The 22,521-nt window shown below is 42.6% G+C and overlaps 2 protein-coding genes and 1 pseudogene across 7 annotated transcripts; all 3 read left to right on the top strand.

The window, feature by feature from the left end:
* Positions 1 to 3,389: 3,389 nt before the first annotated feature.
* On the top strand, positions 3,390 to 7,555 carry LOC136541995 (gamma-tubulin complex component 3-like). Of its 6 annotated transcripts, none has more exons than XR_010780545.1 (4): positions 3,390 to 5,744; positions 5,846 to 6,641; positions 6,980 to 7,021; positions 7,111 to 7,555. XR_010780545.1 is itself a non-coding variant. In XM_066534217.1 (3 exons), exons 1-2 carry the CDS (start codon positions 3,487 to 3,489, stop codon positions 6,099 to 6,101), a joined length of 2,514 nt encoding a protein of 837 aa, XP_066390314.1. In that variant the 5' UTR covers positions 3,390 to 3,486; the 3' UTR covers positions 6,102 to 6,103; positions 6,577 to 6,908. The 6 variants fall into 6 exon arrangements, 2 of the variants coding, with proteins under 2 accessions (XP_066390314.1, XP_066390313.1); XR_010780546.1 differs by lacking the exons at positions 6,980 to 7,021; positions 7,111 to 7,555 and adding an exon at positions 6,760 to 6,908 and having other exon boundaries at positions 5,846 to 6,103; positions 6,577 to 6,641; XR_010780543.1 differs by lacking the exons at positions 6,980 to 7,021; positions 7,111 to 7,555 and adding an exon at positions 6,760 to 6,908.
* Positions 7,556 to 8,806: 1,251 nt separating this feature from the next.
* LOC136546333 (uncharacterized) lies at positions 8,807 to 9,657 on the top strand. Its single transcript, XM_066538307.1, has one exon. The coding sequence runs from the start codon at positions 9,163 to 9,165 to the stop codon at positions 9,445 to 9,447; it is 285 nt and encodes a 94-aa protein (XP_066394404.1). The 5' UTR covers positions 8,807 to 9,162; the 3' UTR covers positions 9,448 to 9,657.
* Positions 9,658 to 18,124: 8,467 nt separating this feature from the next.
* Positions 18,125 to 22,521, top strand: part of LOC136546334 (ABC transporter C family member 3-like) — a 46,076-nt pseudogene continuing 41,679 nt past the window's right edge.

The raw sequence follows: 22,521 nt of genomic DNA on the forward strand, positions 1-22,521 counted from the left end.
AGCAGTAAAAAAACTTTCCAAAAACTAAATCAAACACATACTCAATATATTTATTGAAAATCTCTGAGGATCACAGTTCAGAAAAAGTCCAATTTACCTCCCTCAACTATCATGATAGTTCGATTTTTCAACCTGAACTACAAAATCAGTATTTTGATCCTCCCAACTTGCATCTTGGGTGATTTTAATGATGCTTTTACTGGTGTGGCGCCACGTCAAACGAGGGTAAACCAGACTAAGTCGATAGTTCACGAGAGTAAATTGTACTTGAAATATTTAAACATACCCAAAAATTCATAAAAATAGTATTTTAGAAAAAAAAAATCTAAATATTTTTATATAGAAAATGAATCCTAAAATCCGTTTAATCTTAGAAAAATCATAGATATTTTTTTACCTTGGAAAATTATGAAATTAGTTTTGGATTTTTTTTAAATCATGCTCTATCTTATGTTGCCCAGTTTGAAATTATTTGAATATTTATGGATTAAATTTAGTGCTTATATGCTAGCAGAAGCTTTTGTTGTCTATTAATTAGTCAATGTTGATCTTCTGGGCTACGCAGAAGCGCCACTGGAGTATTGTCGGAACCGTATGCACGGATGGTGCATGCACCTACAAAAGCTAACACAACTACTTTTAAATGTATCCTTGGAAGGGACCACCGCCCACCCCTGTCACACATACTTGGTCATGATTACGTGGAGCATTTTTTTACATTCTACATCGACTAATTATAATAGTTAATGAGAGTTTCTACTATAAAAATCAAATAGGCATCAAAATAAGTCCATAAAAATTTTAAAAAATAAGCTATGCACTATAAGATAGAGCATGATTAAAAAATGAAACTAGTTTCATAATTTGTTGAGTTAAAATAAATTTTCTAAGATTAAACCAAATTTTAGGTTTTAATTGCATTATTTTTCGATGTAAAATTTTGAAAAATTATTTTTATGATTTTTGGATATTTTTTAAAAAATACTTCTAGTCCAATTTGCTTCTCTGAATTTTCAATGTAGTCCAATTTACCCTTCTGATGTTGCGTCATATAATAAAGTCACCATCAAAATCATTATTCACTGTATAGAAACAAATAGTTTTAAAAGTCTAGGAAGATAAAACAACATTTTCTATTGGTCAGTGTGAAAAAACAAACAACCACCATGGTTAAGGAAAGGTAAATTGAACTCTTTTCTTATATAAAATATAAAAATTTACATGGTTGGAACTTGGATGCCGTCGTCGTGTAGGCGTGGAATGATTGTCTGGTTCGCTCGGAGGCCAGCATCGAGGACGGCGGCTAGGTGTTCTCGCAGAAATGAACCCAATCTTGTTCATGGGCTTGGCTTCTCCATGTTGAGATGTTGGGCTTATGGGCCCAATTGGTAAAATATTTTTCAGTTGTGGGATCTTAGATATATTTTTTATTTAAAAATCATGTTTTGTAAAAAAGAAAAAAAATGTAAAATATATTTTTTGAGAGAGTACAAGTGGATGCACACAACTCTCATACTCCACACTCACACCACATGCACATACACCTGTGCGCGTCCGTACACTCTCAAACAAAGAGGTTAAGAGAACCTCCTGTGTGTGTGAAACGCGCAGTACCACAGAACGCGTACACGTGTGTATCCTATTTTTTCTGAAAAAAATCCAGAAAAAAAGGTGTGACCCCAAGATTTAAACCGTGGTAGGTAGTGTCGCACTCGACAATCCTACCACCAGTTTCACATAAAACTAGTGTCACCGCCGATTGAAATGCCATGAAGGACCCACCGCTACTTAGGATGGTGGAATATTGGTTACCGTTGTTTGAATTGGCAGAACTTTTTGTGCCGGCTCATCTTAAAAAAATATAACTTTTATGTATAAACACGAATAAAGATAATATTAATATAGAGTTGTAGACAAAAAATATCTACAACTTTGTAGTCCAAGTCTTTTTATTTAGGTCATTTTGACACCTACAAAAACCGGTACAATTTTATCTAAACACTATATCAATTTTTTTAGTAAAAGATAGCTTTAAATGAGAATGTTGTGAACTAAAAGGTTGTAGATTTCATTGTTAAAAGCAACTTTTATACGAACTTTATGTTCATATGTGACTATTTTCGAGCTTTCTTCAAAATTGGTATATTTATCATAATCTCTTGAATTGTTTAATACATAACTTCAAACTGAGCTTAACGAGCCAAGTCGAAAAGTTATTCAAAATCAAGTCATTTTTCATTCAAAAACAAATTTAATCAGAGCATTTTTTAAACGGGCCAGCTTAACGAGCTTTTGGTCCAGTTCTATATAAGCTCAACGCCATTTGAGTCTGTGACGATGCCCTGTTCTGCTTGCTGAAATTTGGCTAATGCTGCTACTTATGTTGATTTATTATGAGAGAAAAATATTATTCCTTCGCTGAAAAAATACCGCTGATAAGTTCAAACGAACAGATGTTTGGGCGTGGTGAGGAGTCTTTTTATTGAAACAAGAATGGTTGTGCGTCTGCACGTGGGTCCAATAACTTGAGCCATAACGTGGATCACATCACACCACGCAGAAGTTATTGGACCCACGTGCAGACGCACAACCATTCTTGTTTCAATAAAAAGACTCCTCACCACGTCCAAACATCTGTTCGTTTGAACTTATCAGCGGTATTTTTTCAGCGAAGGAATATTATTTTTCTCTCATAATAAATCAGCATCAGTAGTAGCATCAGCCAAATTTCAGCAAGCAGAACAGGGCATCGTCATAGACTCAAATGGCGTTGAGCTTATATGCACTAGCTATTGCAACATATTTTTAAAAATCATTTCATATAACCTTGTATAGAGATAAAATTTATATAAAAATGTTAGATATCTAAAAGATCTATGATCATGTAGTTTACAATATTTTTGTAAAGCCATCTTGATGCCCGAATAATCTATTTAATATTCAGGTCTAAATACACATATAAACATTGCATCAACTTTTCATACAAAAAACGACTTCACATGAAAAAGACAAACTAAAAGATTGTAGATCTCTTTTTTGTCTACAACTTTCATATAAAATTTATATTTATACTCATCCTAGTTCATATATAAAAAGTTATGAGCTTTTAAGATGAGCTAGCAGAAAAATCCATCAATTCAAATATTTTGAAAAAAAATTAAACATAATAAAAAAATTCTCTTCAGTGGGCCATACTGTGGATCACATCACGCAGAACTTACCGGACCCACATGCAGACGCACGGCAATCAGAATCAGCCATTCTTTCAAAAAAAAAACGAGCCGCGGCCCGCGCTCGTGTCGTCTCGAGAAAGCTTGGTCGTTGGATGGCATTATTACGACGAGCCAAGCGGGTTGTAACGATTTTTTTTTTCCTCCTCAGAAGTCGGAACCAGGCAACCAGCCACCGCGGTACCGCACCGGCAAAATTCCCCAAACCCCGCACACAGTTGCTGGAACCCTAGCTCCACCCTCCCCGCCCGCACCAATGGACGACCAACAAACCCAGGATCTCGTCAAGGAGCTCGTCAACCGCCTCCTCTCCGCCGCCGAATCCGGCGGGGGCGGCGGCGGGCGCGACACGGGCGGCGCGCTGCGGTTCGCGCACCGGCTCCTCTCCAGCCGCCTCGCCCCCGCTGTCCTCCCCGACGAGCACGCGCTCGCGGAGTCCATCAAGCGCCGCCTCGCCGCCTCGGGCCGCCCCGACGATGCGCTCGCGTTCGCCGACCTCCACTCCAAGCTCTCCGTCCGTGCCCGCCCGGCATCGCTGTGGCCGCTCCTCTACCTGCTCGACTCGCTCTCCTCGCAGCGCCGCGCCGCCGCTGCGGCTTCGTGCCTCCCGAACCTCCCCAGCGCCGCCCCGCCGCGGAATGCCACCTCGGGGACGGCGCCGGGCGCCGGTGGCAGGCCGGGCTCGCGGGCGCACGGGGCGCCGCCGGGCGGCGTGGTGCTGGTCTCCAAGGATCCGGACAACATCCGCGAGATCGCGCTGCGTGAGTACACCGAGCTGGTGATCGACGAGACGGAGGTGTCGGAGGCCGCGCTTGTGCGGGACGTGCTGTACGCGTGCCAGGGCATCGACGGCCGCTACGTGCGCTACGACAAGTCCGTCGACGCCTACGACCTCCCGGACGGTGTCCGGGTGCCGCGATCCACGCGCACCCTCGTTCGCAAGCTGTGCGAGCTTGGCTGGCTGTTCCGCAAGGTGCGGGGCTTCATTTCTGACAACATAAGCCGCTCGCCCTCAGATGCTGCCACTGAGGTGGGCACTGTTGCCCAGGCATTCTGCTCGGCACTCCAGGAGGAGCTCTCTGATTATTACAAGCTGCTGGCTGTTCTGGAATCGTACTCATTGAATCCAATTCCCACACCTGGATCTGATTCAGGTGTGTCCAGTAATTACCTTTCACTGCGCCGTCTCGCAGTGTGGCTTGCTGAGCCTGCAGTGAGAATGCGCCTAATGGCTGTTCTGGTGGATGGATGTCGGGGATTGAGGGGTGGCGCTATGGCTGGTGCGATCCATGGGCACGCACAGCATGGAGATCCTATGTTTCAGGAGTTCATGGGCCGATTGCTGCGCCGGGTGTGCTCACCATTGTTTGAGATGGTCAGGAGCTGGGTGCTAGAAGGGGAACTGGAGGATGTATTTGCAGAGTTCTTTATCGTTGGGCAGCCAGTGAAAGCGGAATCTTTGTGGCGGGAGGGCTACCTTATTCAATCTGATATGCTTCCAGCTTTCATTTCTCCAGTGCTGGCACAACGGATTCTTAGAACTGGCAAGTCAATCAACTTTCTTAGAGTATGCTGTGATGATAGTGGCTGGGCTGCTGCTGCTGCCGAGGCTGCTGCATATGTTGGCACCACGACGTCTAGGGGTGGCCTGGGTTATGGGGAGACTGATGCTTTGGAGGCATTGGTGGTTGAGGCAGCCAAGAGGATCGATCGGCATTTGATGGATATCATTCATAAGCGGTACCGATTTAAGGACCACTGCCTTGCTATCAAGCGGTACTTGCTTCTTGGGCAGGGTGATTTTGTCCAGTATCTTATGGACGTTGTTGGCCCTGAGTTATCAGAGCCAGCAAATAGGATTAGCTCCTTCCAGTTGGCTGGCTTGCTTGAGACTGCCATCCGAGCATCCAATGCACAATATGATGACCGTGATATCTTGGACCGGATAAAGGTAAAGATGATGGATCATGGAGATGGTGATCGTGGCTGGGATGTCTTCTCTTTGGAGTATGATGCAAGGGTCCCCCTAGACACAGTGTTCACAGCTTCAGTTATGAAGATGTATCTCAAGGTTTTCAACTTCTTATGGAAGCTCAAGCGTGTGGATCACTCCCTTACTGTAGTGTGGAAGACAATGAAACCTAACTGCATTGTTTCTTCTCCATTTTACAAGGAAGGAACAAGCATCAGAGCTCAGTTTGTTTCAGTTCTTCGTAAATGCCAAGTTCTGTTTAATGAGATGAATCACTTCGTGACCAATTTCCAGTACTACATTATGTTTGAGGTCCTGGAGGTTTCGTGGGCTCGTTTCTCTGATGAGATGGATGCAGCAAAGGATTTAGATGACCTTCTCTTGGCGCACGATAAGTATCTCAACTCGATACTGGAGAAGGCCCTGCTTGGTGAACGTTCCCAAGGACTTTTGAGAAATCTGTTTGAATTGTTTGACATCATCTTACAGTTTCGGAGCCATGCTGATCGATGGTTTGAACGGATATATGAGTTGCAGCTAAGGTTAGATTGCTGTAGAATCAGATATTGTGATCCCATCTTTACTTTAAAATCTTCTCTCATATCTGTTGTTTATTTACTCCAAAGTTTCATTTTTACTGCAGGGGAAGGGGTAAAGCAAAACCAAAATCTAAGGATACAGGTTCATGGCTTTATGGCGGCAGAAAAGCCATGATCCAACTAGCTGGAGAACTTTTCCGGAAAATGGGTGAAGACCTGGATAGCATCGCAAAAGATTATACAGCTTCTCTTGATGCTTTTATTACCCAGCTGCCCATGCAGCAGCATGTTGATTTGAAGTTCCTTCTCTTCCGCCTCGACTTCACTGAATATTACAGCCGTGTTTCCTCCAACAAATGAAAGTGAGCTGCTAATGTGGAGAACTAGGAGTTAGATTGACTGATTGGTTGGGACTTGGGAGGCATTATTTTTACACCATATTCCCGTTGATTGATGCTTGGTCGCTTGATTAGCATGGTGTTATGATTGGCTACGGATAGATGGATTAGCAGAGAGACCTCGGATAGCCGCCCTTTCCTCGGGAACTATCTTAGGATTTCTTCTTGCTTGCCTCTAACTGATACACGATGGTCCCTTTTATAGAGACAACTTACTTGACCCCTAAGTAATATCCTAACCGAATCAATCTAATTTATTTCTTTCCTAACAAACCAATCTAATCTAATCTGACCGGTACTGTTCACACGCACAGTGCCGCGTGGGCCCCTGACCGGCTCCACCTGCCATAACACATGGTCACTTCCATTTTCCTTGCGCCCACTGAGGATTACCAATGCTAGAATCTGTATTGATTCTGTCAGCTGTTTGCCTGCAGATGGTTATGTGCTGCTTCAACGAGGCTAAAGCCGTGCATTCCATACAACTCTGTACAAAATTGATGTAAGTTTGTTTTGGTCTTGATTTTTATGGTGTAAATTTCATGTATTTGTTTTGTTTGATTTATTTCTTGAGAAGTTGGAGCTCTTGAAGATTTGTCCTTACCAGTTTGTATTATCAGTTTTACAATAGCGGGTATCTCATTACGCCGGTTGCTGTCCTTTCTTGGATTACTGAAATTTCTATTGGAGTTAAACTATCTGCTGTCTGAAACTCTGGATAGCATGCTGTGCTAAGAACAGCTCATGATAAAATATATATAATTGCTCATGCAAAGAGGTGTAGAACAAAGAGGTCGTGACCCAGTGATTTCGTTTCCCTTCTGTTTTGTAATCGTCCAGTTGGTTTGACTACGGTTGAAGGAATTTGATACTGCTACAGAGGTATGAGAAGAATACAATTCAGGCAGAGTTCGGTTGGACTGAATTTTTACTGTTCATATTAGAAAATGCTGTTTTACTGTTTATATTAGAAAATGCTGTTCATGCTGGAACATTGTGAGAGAAAGACACTGCTCCGGCTGGAAAAGAAAGCCAACCAGCCAGCCGAAACCAACCAGCCGAACACTGCCTCAGTGTCCAGAAGATAGTGAACTGCTGGGAGCAAGGTGAAATTGAATGAAGGCGAAAAAGGAGACTGAAGAAATCCGTGGGACTGTGCATATGTTCAAGCCTTGTGTCAAATACATAAATGCACCCTACTTGACATGAATGAGCATCACACAACACGTTTGCAAAGTTTGGTTAGTTTTGGGAGAGCGATAGCTATTTCTTGTGCAAGATTAAATGTGAGCTAACGATCTGAAATTTAAATATTTGCATGTAGAGAAAAATACTTAGGCATTGTATTGGATAATACTAAGGATAATGTATGCAAAATGTAACGTACAAATGTCACATAACATGTTTGCAAAAATTGATGAATTGGAGCACATCTGTTATTTCTTTGAATTGAAAGGTTAAATGGGAGTGACGATCTGAATTTTCCAACAGTACTTAAGCTGTGAATGTCGAGAAATCCAGAAAACGCTTAGTTAGTTTTGAAACAGAATCATATTTATTAATTATATAGGACAGACTTTTTAACCATGCATGGAATATGGGATATACGGATGGTTGCAAAGTTAAAAGTTAACTTCGTAGCATATTTGCTATTTTTTAAAGGTTAAATGGGGGCAAATCTCTGATATTCTAGTAGCATTTTGAGTTGTGCATGTAGAGAAAAGGTTAAATGGGGGCAAATCTCTGATATTCTAGTAGCATTTTGAGTTGTGCATGTAGAGAAAACAGTTAACTTTTTTTTGAAATGTAATAAAACTGAATAGGATCAACTGGTGACCATGTATGCGACATGGAATGGAACATACACATTCTTAGAGGCAAAAGCTTGATGAATTTTGAAGTACGCTTGCTATTTCATTTCAAATGTTAAATGATGGTAATTGGCAAAGGGTGTAAATTTTTCCAAGCTAATCCCGTGCCAGCCAGCCCACAACTGATAGAATGCGGTGGCGGCCCTTTCCAAGCTAATCCCAAAAAAACAGGCATGCGTCCTTTTTCGGGACAGGGGAGGATGCCAGCCTATCACTCCACTCCGTCTTCGTGCGCAGCATGTGCGCAGCACAACTGGTGACCAAGAAACCGAGCACGCACTACACATGTTTCAGGTATATATATCTATCTGTTCGGAAGAAAAGATACCCAACATTTGTTAGGGGTTTGAAAAGCTTTGTTCGTCCGATAATCCGACCATGCTTCTCTGGATAAGGCCGAGCTGACTCAGAAAGCTGTCTTCCCTATTCAGCCCGCCCATCCTCTGATTCCCGTTATCAAGTCTCGGGGTATAATAAAATACTAAAATACGGTAACGGTAACGGACTCGTGGTTGTGCTCTCTGCCGAGTCGCCCGGAGAAACGCACGTGCACTGCAAAACTGTGAACGCTTCAAGAAGGTTCCAAGTGTCAACACGAGCGCACGACCCGTTCTGTTCATATATCTAAAACAGTGATCTGTGCCGACCGGCCATAACGGACGGAAGGGCGTTGCCTTTTTACCAGCTCTCCATTGACCGCGTCCGCGAGCCATCATCACGGCAACACGAAACATCCAGCGGTCTGCGGAGCCAGCAGCCATTGGCCGCCCATCACGATGCCAACAGCAACGCGACGAATGACCTTGCGCACGCGGCGACGCAGGCAGATTTGGACGCACCCGCCTCTCTAAATTTCAGCTTCACCGCAAGCCGTCCCGAGCCACGGCAAGTTGGCGACGAAACATCTCCGCAGTCCCGCCAGTCCACACGCACAGATCAAACCGGCGCCCGGTCGCCGTCCGTGGCCTATAAAAGGCACGCGTCTGCTCCCGCCGCTTAGCCTCACAATCTCACAAGCTACAAGCTCGCGATCCATACACATTCCTCGTGCGATTCGGAAGCTCAACGCAGCGTTCGGTTCTCAATTTGATCGGAAGCAGCCTCGCCGTCGCCCTCGCCCAAGGCAAGAAAGCCGGTGTTACTGTTGCCGCCATGGAGCCGGAGATGCAGGCGGCGCTGATGAAGGTCGGCGTGTTCGTGCTGGTGCAGGCGCTGGTGTACCTCATCCTGTCGCAGTCCTCCACCATGTTCTCGCGCACCAAGAGCCTCGGCCTCCGCCCCGCGCGGTCGCTCAGCGCGCGCCGCATGCTCGCGCTGCTCTCGTCCGACCTGCCGCTCGCCGCCGGGGAGCCCTCGCCCGTCGCCGCCGCCTTCGCCCGGACGTGGTCCGCGTCGTCGCCCATGCTCGCCGCCGCCCACCACCGGAAGCAGGACTGAGGCCCGCGACCGTGTGCGGTCCGCGTTGTCGCCCATGGTCGCCGCCGCCCACCGGAAGCAGGACTGAGGCCCGCGACAGTGCGGCCATGAGGCCGCGTAGCTCATCACTAGTTTTCTTTTATTCTTTGGTTTGATCGATTCGTTCGTGTCGGTTTGGTTGGGTTGTAATCAAGTACAGCTTACAAATTTCATGGAATTCTGATTTGCGCATCTCACTACTGCTTGTGCTGCATCGTTACAGTCCATTCAAATCGTTCTTGTATTCCGTGGACATTTGTCAAGGATGTCTCGTTGAATTTGTGAATTGTGAACTGCATGCTGAATGTGACTGCTGAGTGCTGACGCGCCATCTCAGTATCTCACAGTATCACTTCTGAATCGGTCAGAATGATTAGATCATCAGGTGCGAAAGGATTAATAGGGACGATCATCTTCTTTCCTTTTTCACCGAAGACCATAAGCCAATTTAATATTGGCCACACATTGAGTGAATTTTCTCTTACTATAAAAACGGCATCACTGTAACTTATTAAGTTCTGTTTCATAAACTAGGGCTAATCGCTACTTTTTTCGTTCCAAATTATAAGACGTTTTGGTTTTTTTTATATTCATAGATTTTATTATGCACTTAGATACTCCCCCGTCCCATAAAAAAAGTCGTTCTCGCTTCTTAGGAAGTTAACTATATTTAACTTTCACCAAACATATATAACAAAATACTAATATTTATAGTACATAATTAATATCATAGATCTTTGAATATATTTTCATAATAAACTTATTTAGAGATACAAATATTGATAATATTTTATATAAATCTAGTCAAACTTAAAAAAAGTTTAGCGACTTTTTATATGGGACGAAGGGAGTATACACTATGTCTACATATGTGAGAGCAATGTATCCAAAATAGTCAAAATATCTTATAATTTGAAATGGATGGAGTAGTTAGTGAAATTAGACTAAATTATATAATATTGACTAGCTAGTTGGCTAATAACTAGTTTGAGACCAACTAGTTTGAGACTAATAAGATAAAAAAAATACGCTAATGCTCTACCATGAAAGTCTGTTCCACGTCGATCATTCCGGACACGACTAGCTGGGCTGTGGACCGGCCCACAGGCTTGCTCCCCTCATGGGCATATATGGTTTCTCAAAAAAAAAGAGCGACATCTTATCTTCCCCATTCACATCGGCTCCACTGCAACGTCCGCCTTTCGGTCACATACGCATGAGCTCTGCTAGCGCTCGTGTCTGCATGAGTGCCACCGCCATCTGCATACGCATACGCACGAGGGTCGAGCGCCGCCGCTAGCTGCGTACGCACGAGCTCCACTGTCCGTGCTGCGCTGCACGGCCCGTGGTGAGGGAGACCGTTGTCGCCTCCACCACGGGACCGGACACCTGGTCGGTGGCCAGAAAGACCTCCGCGCTCCACCTGCCCAGCTTGCTGCGGCCGGGTGTGGAGCTCAACCACGTGCAGCTCACGGCGGGCTAGGTGGAGCCCGCCCACACACATCTCGCACCCGCCTACCCAGTTCACCTTGGCCGGGGTGGAACTTGCCTGTGTGCAGCCCGCGACGGCTGGGATAGAACTCCACACACCGACGAGGATCCATTCTTCCAGGCAGCAAGGAGATGTTGCGCTGAAACTTAATGTTGCAAGCGTCTATTTCAAGTGTTTCGATTGTTTCAGAGGTATGTTGCAAGTGTTTTATCTCGTTATTGCAAAAGTAGAGCGGGATGTTGCACATGTTGTAATGGTTTTTTCAAGTGTATGTCTCAAATATTTCATCTGTTTTAGACGTACATTGTAATTGTTTCACCTGGATATTGCAAAAGTAGATCTAGTTGTTGCATATACATGCATGTTGTAAGCGTATACATGTTTTATGTGTTTTATACGTATGTTTCAAGTGTTTTATCTGGATATTGTATATGTTTTACAATGGCTACAAACGTGATTTACTGATGTTTTAGACGTATGTTGCAAGTGTTATAATTGTTTTAGACGTATTTTGCAAGTGTTTCATCTAGATATTGCAAAAGTAAATCTTGATGTTGCACATGTTGCAGTGGAACCCATCTGCAGCAGTCACCTACTGCAGCTGCTGGGCCCGCCTACATGCGCGTAGGTGTGGAGGGGACGGTATGGTGCAGGCGCGGGACACGAAGCACGCGCGGGCCATGGTGCTGGCGCGGGATATGGTGCGGATGCGGGACATGGTGCGGCCCGGGCCCCCATATGAAGCATGTGTACCAGTCGTGGGCGTCCAGACACTAGCCCAGTCCAGATGTCCGAGCGCTAGACGTTCCGTAAAAAATAAGTCAACTTGTGAATCCTAGTGTTTTAACGGACTATAGCTAATATTAGCTGAAAGATAGCCATTTACAGACATTTAAGGCATATCTATGTTGACAGGAGAAAAGCCTTTGAACGGTTCCTTTTCTATTTAATTTCTCTTGAAATATATTATGAACTACAAATTCAATATCTTAAAACTATTTCGAACATGAATATATACACTTAATACATATATAATCTTGACTATTTGTTTGTAGGGAGTAATTAAGTATTTAAAATATTATTTGGTTCACCCTACGAAGCTAATATCTGAACGTGCAAAGCTAGGAGCTTCAGAACCAATACGTATCATTTTACTTATTATATATATTTTGGTTGCAATATTATAGATTTATAGCGTGCGCACACAGACATTAATAGCTCAGTTGTAAGGACTATTTTTTTTTGCAAAAAAATATATAAGTATGTGCACAACTGTCTCTGAATAAATTAAATTTTAGAGTTATTTTAAGTCAAACTTTTTGAAATTTGACTAAATTTATAGAAAAAGAGTGTCAACATTTATGATAGCAAATTAGTATTCCTAGCAAATATGTCTGTACGTTGCAACGGAAGAAAAAAGAACTATTAAACATTTATGAAAAATGATAACGTGAATGATACATATCTACTTATGTTTTATGCTTTTATATTTGATTTTAAGATGACCATCACATCCATAATATAAGTTAATGTTGACAATAAATAACAATGTCCTTGGTATATTTTTCCTTCCATTGCAAAGCGCATAATTATTTAGATATAAATATATCATAACATTAATTTTTCATTCTAACCATGTGTTTCTATGACTCAATATCGACCTTTTTAGCTTTTTTGATGCATCGTATCAACCTCTATAATATTTTTGTCGATGTGTTTAGGATTGGTATGTTCGTCGATAATTGTGACGAGAGACCTCTTATTATTTTTCACACGGCAGCCCTCGTCAGGAACCTATATGCATACAACATATGCAAGGATGATTTAGCACACCTATAGACAAAGCACAACCTAACAAGATTTATATCATCTATGGATACATCACATTTTTATGAAACTAACAAAACTGGTTTGGTATTTTTTATTTTTCTATGATTTTCGGTGAATTTACAAGATCTCTGTTTTTATAGAAAAAAGAGAAAGAAAAAAAAGAAAAAGGCTTGCATGGGCGTGATCCAGCCCACAACGAAGCCGGCCCAACTGCAAGGATTCAGCCTAGGTCGAAAAAGAAGCCCACCAGGAGAGGACCACCCGGATCTGAATATTTTGCATCAGGGATCCATATCTATTTCGAAAACTATTAAGATCCTCTCACCTTTTGTTCCTCTCTTGCATCTTTACATCTGGAACCCCATATTTCTTTTTATTCTCCTCCCCACTCCTAATCTTCATTATCAACGCTAACGCAACATGAATCGAACACTGGAGAGCACCCCTAGACCGACACGGACACATGGGCTGGACGAAAATTATGTGGCAGAAATTTTGCCTCTTTAGTATTAGGTATAGATTGAATACACGATAAACTAAATTTTTATAATGTGTTCATTTTGTCATAAATATTCATATTTTTTTGTAAATTGGGTTAACATAAAATATTTTAATTTAAGACAAACTCTAAGAATCGATCTACTTAGAAACAGAGGGAATACTTGTATATGTATTTGACAGCCCAAATTTGTGAGGACGACCGGAGATGGATGCCCTCACAAACGCGGGGCGCCACCTATGTACTATGGTTCATCTGCGAGACTGCGTCTGTTCATTGTATTTGTATCTATATTTCTTTCGCCTCAAAATATCAGCCTGTTCGGGAGGCCGTATCGTATCGTGAATTATTTACTGCTGGCTGGTTTGGTGTGAGAGAAAAACACTGTTTCCAGCTGGAAATTTACGATCGTTTACGAGCAAGTGAACAGGCTGTATATCAGATCTGAGAATGAGTCCATGACAATAAAATGAGACTTTTCCCTGTGTGCCCTTATAAAAGATCGCAATCCCCTCTGTGCCCCTGGAAAAATCCAGCGGTCTTCAGCGCCACTACTTCAACTTTTTCGGGTCCTCCATGCCACTTCCGTCAGTTCAGGCTCTAACGCCGTCAAACTACAGGTGTGAAAAGACGAAAATGCCCTTAAGTTCAAATATGTTATTAATTTTTTTGAGTATCTTAACGACTTCAAATGAAAAAACTCAAAACTAGAAAGTTGTAGATCTCGTCGAGATCTATAATTTTCATATAAAAATTATTTTCATTTAATTTCGCAAAAAAACTATGATGATTTTTCTAAGATATATTAATCATATCAAATCATATTTTTTTTGCGGAATTAAATGAAAATAATTTTTATATAAAAATTATAGATCTCGACGAGATCTACAACTTTCTAGTTTTGAGTTTTTTCATTTGAAGTCGTTAAGATGCTCAAAAAAAATTAATAACATATTTGAACTTAAGGGCATTTTCGTCTTTTCACACCTGTAGTTTGACGGCGTTAGAGCCTGAACTGACGGAAGTGGCATGGAGGACCCGAAAAAGTTGAAGTAGTGGCGCTGAAGACCGCTGAATTTTTCCAGGGGCACAGAGGGGATTACGATCTTTTATAAGGGCACACAGGGAAAAGTCTCCAATAAAATGGCCGACATGTATCGTTTGAAATGCCAAGAATTCTAACTGTTCCACTAACCTCCGTACGTCACGGCTCGGCAGTCGGCACAGGAAACATTCAGGCAGCACGCAGCAGTGACGGCGACTGGAGCATATTTTTGCGCAAGCGTCGATGCAAGCAACCACACCCAGCTCTGAAGCTTCAGTTTCAACCCGTGGGAGTGGTTTGAGCTTAAACAATTTCACATTAACTGAACCTGACCAGTAGACCTAGACCACGGCGAGTCGGCGACGAAGCATCTCTGCACGCCCGAGGCCCCGAGCCCTCCGGCCAGTCGGCCACGGTCAAGCCGGCGGCCCGGTCGCTGTCCTTCCCTATAAAAACGCGCGCTTGCTCCCGCCTCTTCGCCTCACAAGTCACAAGCGACCCATTTCTCGCTTGAGCTCGGAAGACTGATCCGGCCTGTTGGCAGGTTAGTTTCTGGCGAAGCTCGAATGATGTTGTTTTGTTGTGAGAGAAAAATACCGTTGACTAGCTGATAAGTCCGGGCTAAAACCAATGAGCGAACAGGCTGATTAAAGCTAACTCGATCTAACTATGTAAGGCAAGAGTCGGTTCTGAATTTGACCAGAAGGCAGAAGCTCCTCAAGGCAAGAGTAGCCATAGAGATGGAGCCCGAGATGCAGGCGGCGCTGATCAAGGCCGCAATGTTCGTGCTGGTGCAGGCGCTGGTGTACCTCATCCTGTCGCAGTCCTCCGCCGTGTTCTCGCGCACCAAGAGCCACGGCCTCCGCCCCGCGCGGTCGCTCAGTCTCAGCGCGCGCCGCATGCTCGCGCTGCTCTCCGACCTGCCGATCGCCGGGGAGCCCTCGCCCGTCGCCGCCATCGGCCGGACGCGGCCCGCCTCGTCTCCCAGGCTCCCCGCCGACCGGAAGCAGGAGGACTGAGGCCGGTCTGTGGCGCGGGCTTCACCTAGACCGGGAGGGACCCTCCGAATTAGGACTAGGAGGGCTGCTAGCCCTCGATTCTGTTGGTTTCATGGCCAGTTTAAATTGTCACTGTTTCTTGATTCTTTGTTCGTTCTGTTTTTGTAAGCGGCTTGGATGTCCAAATTTCATCGAGTTTCGATCGATTGGTGTGTATCAGCGTATGTTGTGGCCATTCTGCATGCACGCTTACAGTTCATTTCTCTGAATGAATGCCGACATGCCTCGAGGCTCCAAGGGGCATTTCTCTGTGATCACCAGTGGGGCGTTGACTCTCGTTAATCGGGCTAAGGCGAGGTTATCTCACTCGTATACACTCACATGGCCCAGGTATAAAATGGTTCGTTTAAAGAAAAAAAGTCATCTGACCCCTGAACTGTTGTGTGAATGCGACTTATCCACCTCAATTAGAAAACCAGCGTCCTGTTCGCTTAGCTTATAAGCCGTACTTTTCAGCCAACAAACAATATTTTTCTCTCACAATAAATCAGTCAACGGTACTTTCAGCCATGGCTTATCAGCCAAGCGAACAGGATACAGTTTTTTAGACCCTTTAGGGCAATGTACGACCCATGAATAGAGGTCGTCTTTAAAATCTTGGAATCTAACACAGAGACAAGTAAATAGATGTATCATACAATAGACTCTCTGTATGTCTATCTATAAGTTGGTTAATACTTGCATGCGGTCATAATCAATCATGAACATCATTTTAATAACCATTGTGTTGCTATTTGATACTCCCTCCGTCCCAAATTATAAGTTATTTCAACTTTCTTGAGAGTCAAAGCATCTCAAGTTTGACCAAATTTATAGAGAAAAATACGCGGATCTATAACATCAAATATGTATACTATGAAAATATAATTAATGAAGATTATAATGATACTTATTTGGTATCATATCATGAATCTTATTATTTGATTTATAACATCAGATATGTATACTATAAAAAAATAATTAATGAAGAATCTAATTATACTTATTTGATATCATAAATATTATTATTTTATTATACAAATTTAGTCAAATTTGATATGCTTTGACTCTTCAAAAAAGTTAAAATAGCTTATAATTTGGGATAGAGGGAGTACGAAATAAATCAAACATAAATAAGATGGACATGATTAAAATATGGTTTAGACCTATCAATATAAATAATATACAACAAGTTTTTAGAGGGTAGAATTGGAAAATATATGGTTTTCAATAGGTTGGAGTGAGGTAGACTTTTTCCTTTCCCATCCCTGATGTTGAGCCCGTATAGTCGCGCGCCTCTCTCTCTCGTGGCCGTTATTTCCTGGCGGCGGCGACAACTGGGTGAGTCCATCGATTCCCTCTCCAGTGGAAATCCAAAACAGCGACGACTGGGCGAGCGGCGCCGCCCTTCTCCAGTTCTTCGTCGGGCCCTTCGCCTGCGACGAGCATCCACCAGGTACGGCCCCCTTTCTATTCCCTTCCCTTCCCCTCGTGTGCGTAACCTCTGGCACCCACCAGTGTTTGCATGTATTATGCTGCCTACTAATTAACTTTCGATTTTTTTTTCTCTCTAAATTTATCGGGTGGATCCACCCCGTGGTCGATGTAGTGAATGCAGATCATCGGTTTCGCGTTGCGAGTTGCGACGCATGTAGTAGAACTAGAAAACAATGCACGTCAGGGGATGGGGATGGTACTGCTGCTAGGTAGGTTGTTCAGGCGGGCTGCTGTAGGATGTAGTTCTGCACTTGTGCATTGTGCGTCCCGTACTTCCCTTTGTCCAATGTTTTTACTGTAGATCGTCATCTGTTTTCCTTAATAATAGTAATAGTACAGTGCATCCAGTTACTGTGCTGGGAAGGAACCACAGGTTCCTCTCTATCTAATTTTTTCAACCGTCGGATGTAAGAATAATAATTACAGGGTGCACTGGTGGGTTATTTGCTACTCCATCCATTTCAAATCATAAGTCATTCCTCAAGTTCGACCGGAATTACAGAGAGAATTACAAAAAAAATATGACATCAAATAGGTATATTATGAAAATATAGTTAATAAAAAAAATCTAATGATACTTAGTTGGTACCATAGTATTATTATTTTATTATATAAATTTGGTGGCTTTGACTAAGAAAATTGAAATGCCTTATAATTTGGGATGGAAGGAGTAGGTAGGTCTGCATGGGCTTACCGGCGCTCTCCATCAAGGGCCTCACACCAGAAACTTGAGTGGGCCGGGCTACGCTAGAAGATCTCACATGTGAACATACTATACCCTTCGAATTTAATTTGAAGCTAGTTCTTGGCCCACTAATTTTAGATTCTCCTAATTTTCAAACATTACATCTACCTGACTGGATGCCTCTTATTTTTTTTCCAAGCACCGTAAAATTTCTAATATAAGTGTGAGCAAGGACCCGTGGTTCAAGTCTATTTATCCTTCTTATAATTGTCCAGCCATGCAGATGCAGACTTCAAGTTCTAATGATGTCTCTTATTTTGTTTTTCTTAGAGCTCCTGCCCTTATGCATGCTTGTGCATGTCAGAGATAATAAAACTTGCATGGCCCCATTCGACTTACCTTATAATCAACACTATTTAGCTGGTTTTTTTTAGTCAGAACAGTGTTTTTCTCTCACAACAATTCAACCAGAACAGTGTTTTCCAGACAATTCAGCCAAGTTTCAGCAAGCCGAACGGGGCCTATATTTTTTAAATTTTATTACTGTTTTCTATCCAGAAGCCATCACAGTGCCATGGAGGTAACGCTTTTGGACCATGAATCTCCGTCCTTATCTGGGGCAACTGGCCACAGATCACTTTTCTCAAATGCTGGATTGTTTAGTAATATCACCTTTTCTTGGATGGGTCCTTTACTTGATCTTGGCAAGAGGGAAACACTAGACCTTAATGATGTGCCATTCTTGGATGACATTGACAGTGTCCACGGAATCACCCCTAAGCTTAAATCAAAGATTGCCTCGATTTCTGCTACAGGGCAATGCACTGATGTTACAATAACAGTTAAGTTAGTCAAATCTCTTGTGCTCACAACATGGAAGCTAATTATTATCACTGCAGTTTACGCCCTACTCCGTACCGTTACTTCATATGTTGGTCCCTATCTCATTGAGCACTTTGTTGACTACTTAAATGAAAACACTCGATCTACTAAAAGAGGATACCTTTTGGTGTTGGCATTTGTTGTTGCACAGCTGATGGAAGGTCTCTCATCAAGGCATTTGCTCTTCAGATCTCAACAATTAGGCTTGCGTGTGCATTCTGCTCTTATTGCAATTATTTACCAAAGGGGTCTTGCCCTCTCTAGCCAGTCCAAGCAAGGTAGTTCAAGCGGGGAGCTGATCAATGTTGTGAACATTGATGCCGAGCGAGTAGGAGATTTCAATTGGTCTTTGCATGAACTTTGGCTGTTCCCAGTGCAAATTAGTCTCGCAATGATTATCCTATACTCTACTCTTGGCTTGGCAGCATTCGCTGCCCTTGCTGCCTGTGTTTTGACAATGTTGGCTAACATACCTTTGGGGAGGATTGAGCAAAATTACCAAGAGAAAACTATGAATGCCAAGGATGCTAGAATGAGTGCTATGTCTGAGATATTACAGAACATGCATATTCTCAAGCTTCAAGGTTGGGAATTGGTTTTCTTGTCCAAGATTAAAGAGTTAAGGAAGGTTGAGATGAACTGGGTAAAGAAATATGTTTACACCTCATCAATGCTTATATCTGTATTTTTTTGTGCCCCTGCATTTGTTGCTATGATCACTTTTGGAACTTGCATAATTTTTGGCATCCCATTAGAAACAGGTAAAGTATTATCTGCTCTAGCAACATTTAGGCAGTTGCAAGGTCCTATCCACAGTCTGCCGGATGCAATCTCATCAATCATTCAGACAAAAGTATCACTTGACAGGATATGTTCATTTCTCTGCCTTGAGGAATTAGCAAGTGATGTGGTAACTAGGCTTCCGAGTGGTAGCACCGATATATCCATTAAGGTGAGAAATGGTATCTTCTCCTGGGAAAAATCCTCTCAGGTGCCTACTCTCAAAGACCTGGACTTTTGTGTGCAACAAGGAACTAGAGTTGCTATCTGTGGAGCTGTTGGATCGGGTAAATCAAGCTTATTGTCTTGCATACTTGGTGAGATACCAAGCTATCTGGAGAGGTTCAAACTTGTGGTACAATTGCTTGTGTTGGCCAATCACCATGGATACAAAGTGGGACAATTGAAGAAAACATACGTTTTGGTACACAAATGAATAGGGAAAGGTACAAAAATGTCCTTGAGGCATGCTCTTTAAACAATGATTTGGATATATTACCTTTGGGTGACCAAACAATTATAGGAGAGAGAGGAATCAACTTAAGTGGTGGACAAAAACAGAGGATACAGATTGCCTGTGCTTTGTATCAGGATGCTGATATCTTTCTATTTGATGATCCATTTAGTGCGGTTGATGCTCACACTGGGCTGCACTTGTTCAAGGTATGTTTTGACATTTAATGCATTGTATAAAAACTAGTCTTATTTATGACATTTGGTACTTAATAATCCTGATCATATAAAGTGATTTTTACATCATAATGTTGCAATTGCAACATTCGTTTTTTCACTTATTTCACTATTTTATTTTCTAATTCAGTATTTGTATTATTCTTACTTATTATGAACATCCTATTTTAGTACTGGGGTAGTAAGTTTATTTTTAATTCATCTTGAATGAGAGTTGTTAACTATTTCTTGTTTCTGGCTATAGCATATGGTTTCATAATTCTTTTAAGGGGTGCCTACATGGCTCATATTTGATCTACCTTTCTACTAGCAAAATATCGAGTTTTGTTAGGGACACCAGCACCTATTTTTTTGTTTACACCAACAATACTTGAGAAATGGACCACATAATGACTACATAAGCTAATTGACCTTTATTATAACTAACTGCAACTTAGGTGTGAGTGAAAATTCTGGTGTTAGAAGGCCTAGAAGACAAGGTACACTCTGAGGTAGACGCTCTAAGTCAGAAAAGGAGGGCAAAACAGCAGTTAACCTACAAAGTAGGAGCATTGGTGCAATTACCCCTTTTAACTTGGATATAGTGTCCTTGAGCATTATTTTAGGGTTCAAAAGATTATTTGTTGCTATTATGTGAAACTTATACGGCTATAACTTGTATATTGCAGGAGTGCTTGCTAGAATTTTTAGCTTCAAAAACTGTTATATACGTTACCCATCATGTTGATTTTTTACCTTCAGCTGATCTTATCCTGATAAGCTAGTAACAATTGTCTAGTGTTTTCTTTTATGATACATGCAACAAACCTTTTCATCTTTCCACTTTTCTCCTCATCTTACAGGTCATGAGAGATGGAAAAATAACAGTAAGGGAATTACACTGAAATTCTAAAATCTGGAGAAGAGCTCATGGAATTAGTTGCATCCCATAAAGATGCCTTATCAACTCTAGACATGCTGGAGCGCCCTAGTGGTAATTTTGAGAATGCACATCATCCTGGTGGCAACGGGGATAAGAAAGATGATAAGGAGGAAGGAGTTATTCAAAATGGTCAGCTAGTACAAAAAGAAGAGAGGGAGAAAGGCCGGGTTGGATTTATTGTCTATTGGAAATATATTATTGAAAGTGCAATCAAGTCCTAATTGTGGATTTTGGTGATAATGACCACGCAATTAGAGAACTAATGAGATTTATCGAGATGACAAGCAGGGAATTCATGTTCGAGGATGCTACACGAAACGGAGAAGCCCCCAATTACAAATGTAGATGGCTTCAAACTCAAAGGAGGTTTAAATTCTTTTATATTTTGAATTTGAGTATAGTAAAAGCCGTACTATAAAGGAGAACACAATGCTTAAGCTAATATGTGCTACCAAGTGCTCAAACATACACATGCATCCTCATATTCACAGCCAAGACAGTCTACACTTTACTCTTACCCTTGTTGTCTTGCGTGGTGCGGCACTGGCGCACTTAAGCCGCGACACTGCCGCGACTTAAGTGACCGTTGGGGCTGAGGGGGTATTTATACCCTTCCTCTTCCTCCCCCAACGGCTCTCTTCTGGCTCCTGCTTTTTCCAGCTCGTCCAAAACAGAAAAGGAGCTCTCCCTCTCTCCCTCCATTGTTGACCTCAAGCCCCCAAGCAAATCCATTGATTTCCCCATCAATCCTTGAGGGAAAGGGGTCCAAAACTCGATTAGAGAGCAGCTCCATTGATTCCCCAACTCTAAAGAGCACTTGGTTCATATTTTGGCCGGCGGTTGTGTTTGTTACTCTTGGAGCTTGGCTTCTAGCCGGCTAGAGCGTCGTCCATGGAGCTTGCCAACTTGTGTGGCGGCCCCGGAAGGTTTGTAACCATCTCTTGAAGCTAGTAAACTCACCCCTCATCTCAAGAGTTAAGTCTCTTGACTTGAGAACAATGAATGGTTGTAAAGCCCTAAGCCTTAGTGGCTAACCTCAACAACATGGAGGTAGGCAAGCCTTGGTGGCGAGCCGAACCACGGGATAAATCATTGTGTCACTTGTGCTTGATTTATATTACTTGCATGACATATTATGGTTGAGGTAATTTCTAGGGTTTCTAGTCGATCTACTTGTGTGTGGTGTTCCTACTACTTCTAGCTCTTGATCTGTGATTATCATACCTGCAGTAAGCTAGAAAATTTCTCCGATCTAAGTTTTCGTTCACGGATTTTGAACTGTGACTCAAAGTTGTCTACAGGTGCGGCAGTGCCATTGTTCTGGCCCAGTAGTGCCGCAGTCCGACAGTGCCCCTCTAGAGCGGCAGTGCCACAGGATGAATTTGATAAAAGTTTGAGTGTTTATTTTGACAGGCCTATTCACCCCCTCTAGGCCAACCAAAGATTCTACAAGTTGTATCGAAGCAGGTTACCTCATATACGCTTCATAGCATGAGATATGGAGCCCGGAGGAGGAACTAGTAGCGTGAAGCGGGTGGATGTCGACACGGACAATAGCGAGCTGAGCGCATCGACAGCGAGCAACACCACACTACCACATCTTGAGGCTACCGATGCCGAAAGAGCTCTCAATGATAATGAGAGAAGAAGGAAGGAGATAAGAAAGCTAAAAAGAGAAGCAAGAGAGAAGAAGAAGG

Source organism: Miscanthus floridulus, chromosome 3 (assembly GCF_019320115.1).
Source record: "Miscanthus floridulus cultivar M001 chromosome 3, ASM1932011v1, whole genome shotgun sequence".
Classification (NCBI taxonomy): Eukaryota; Viridiplantae; Streptophyta; class Magnoliopsida; order Poales; family Poaceae; genus Miscanthus; species Miscanthus floridulus.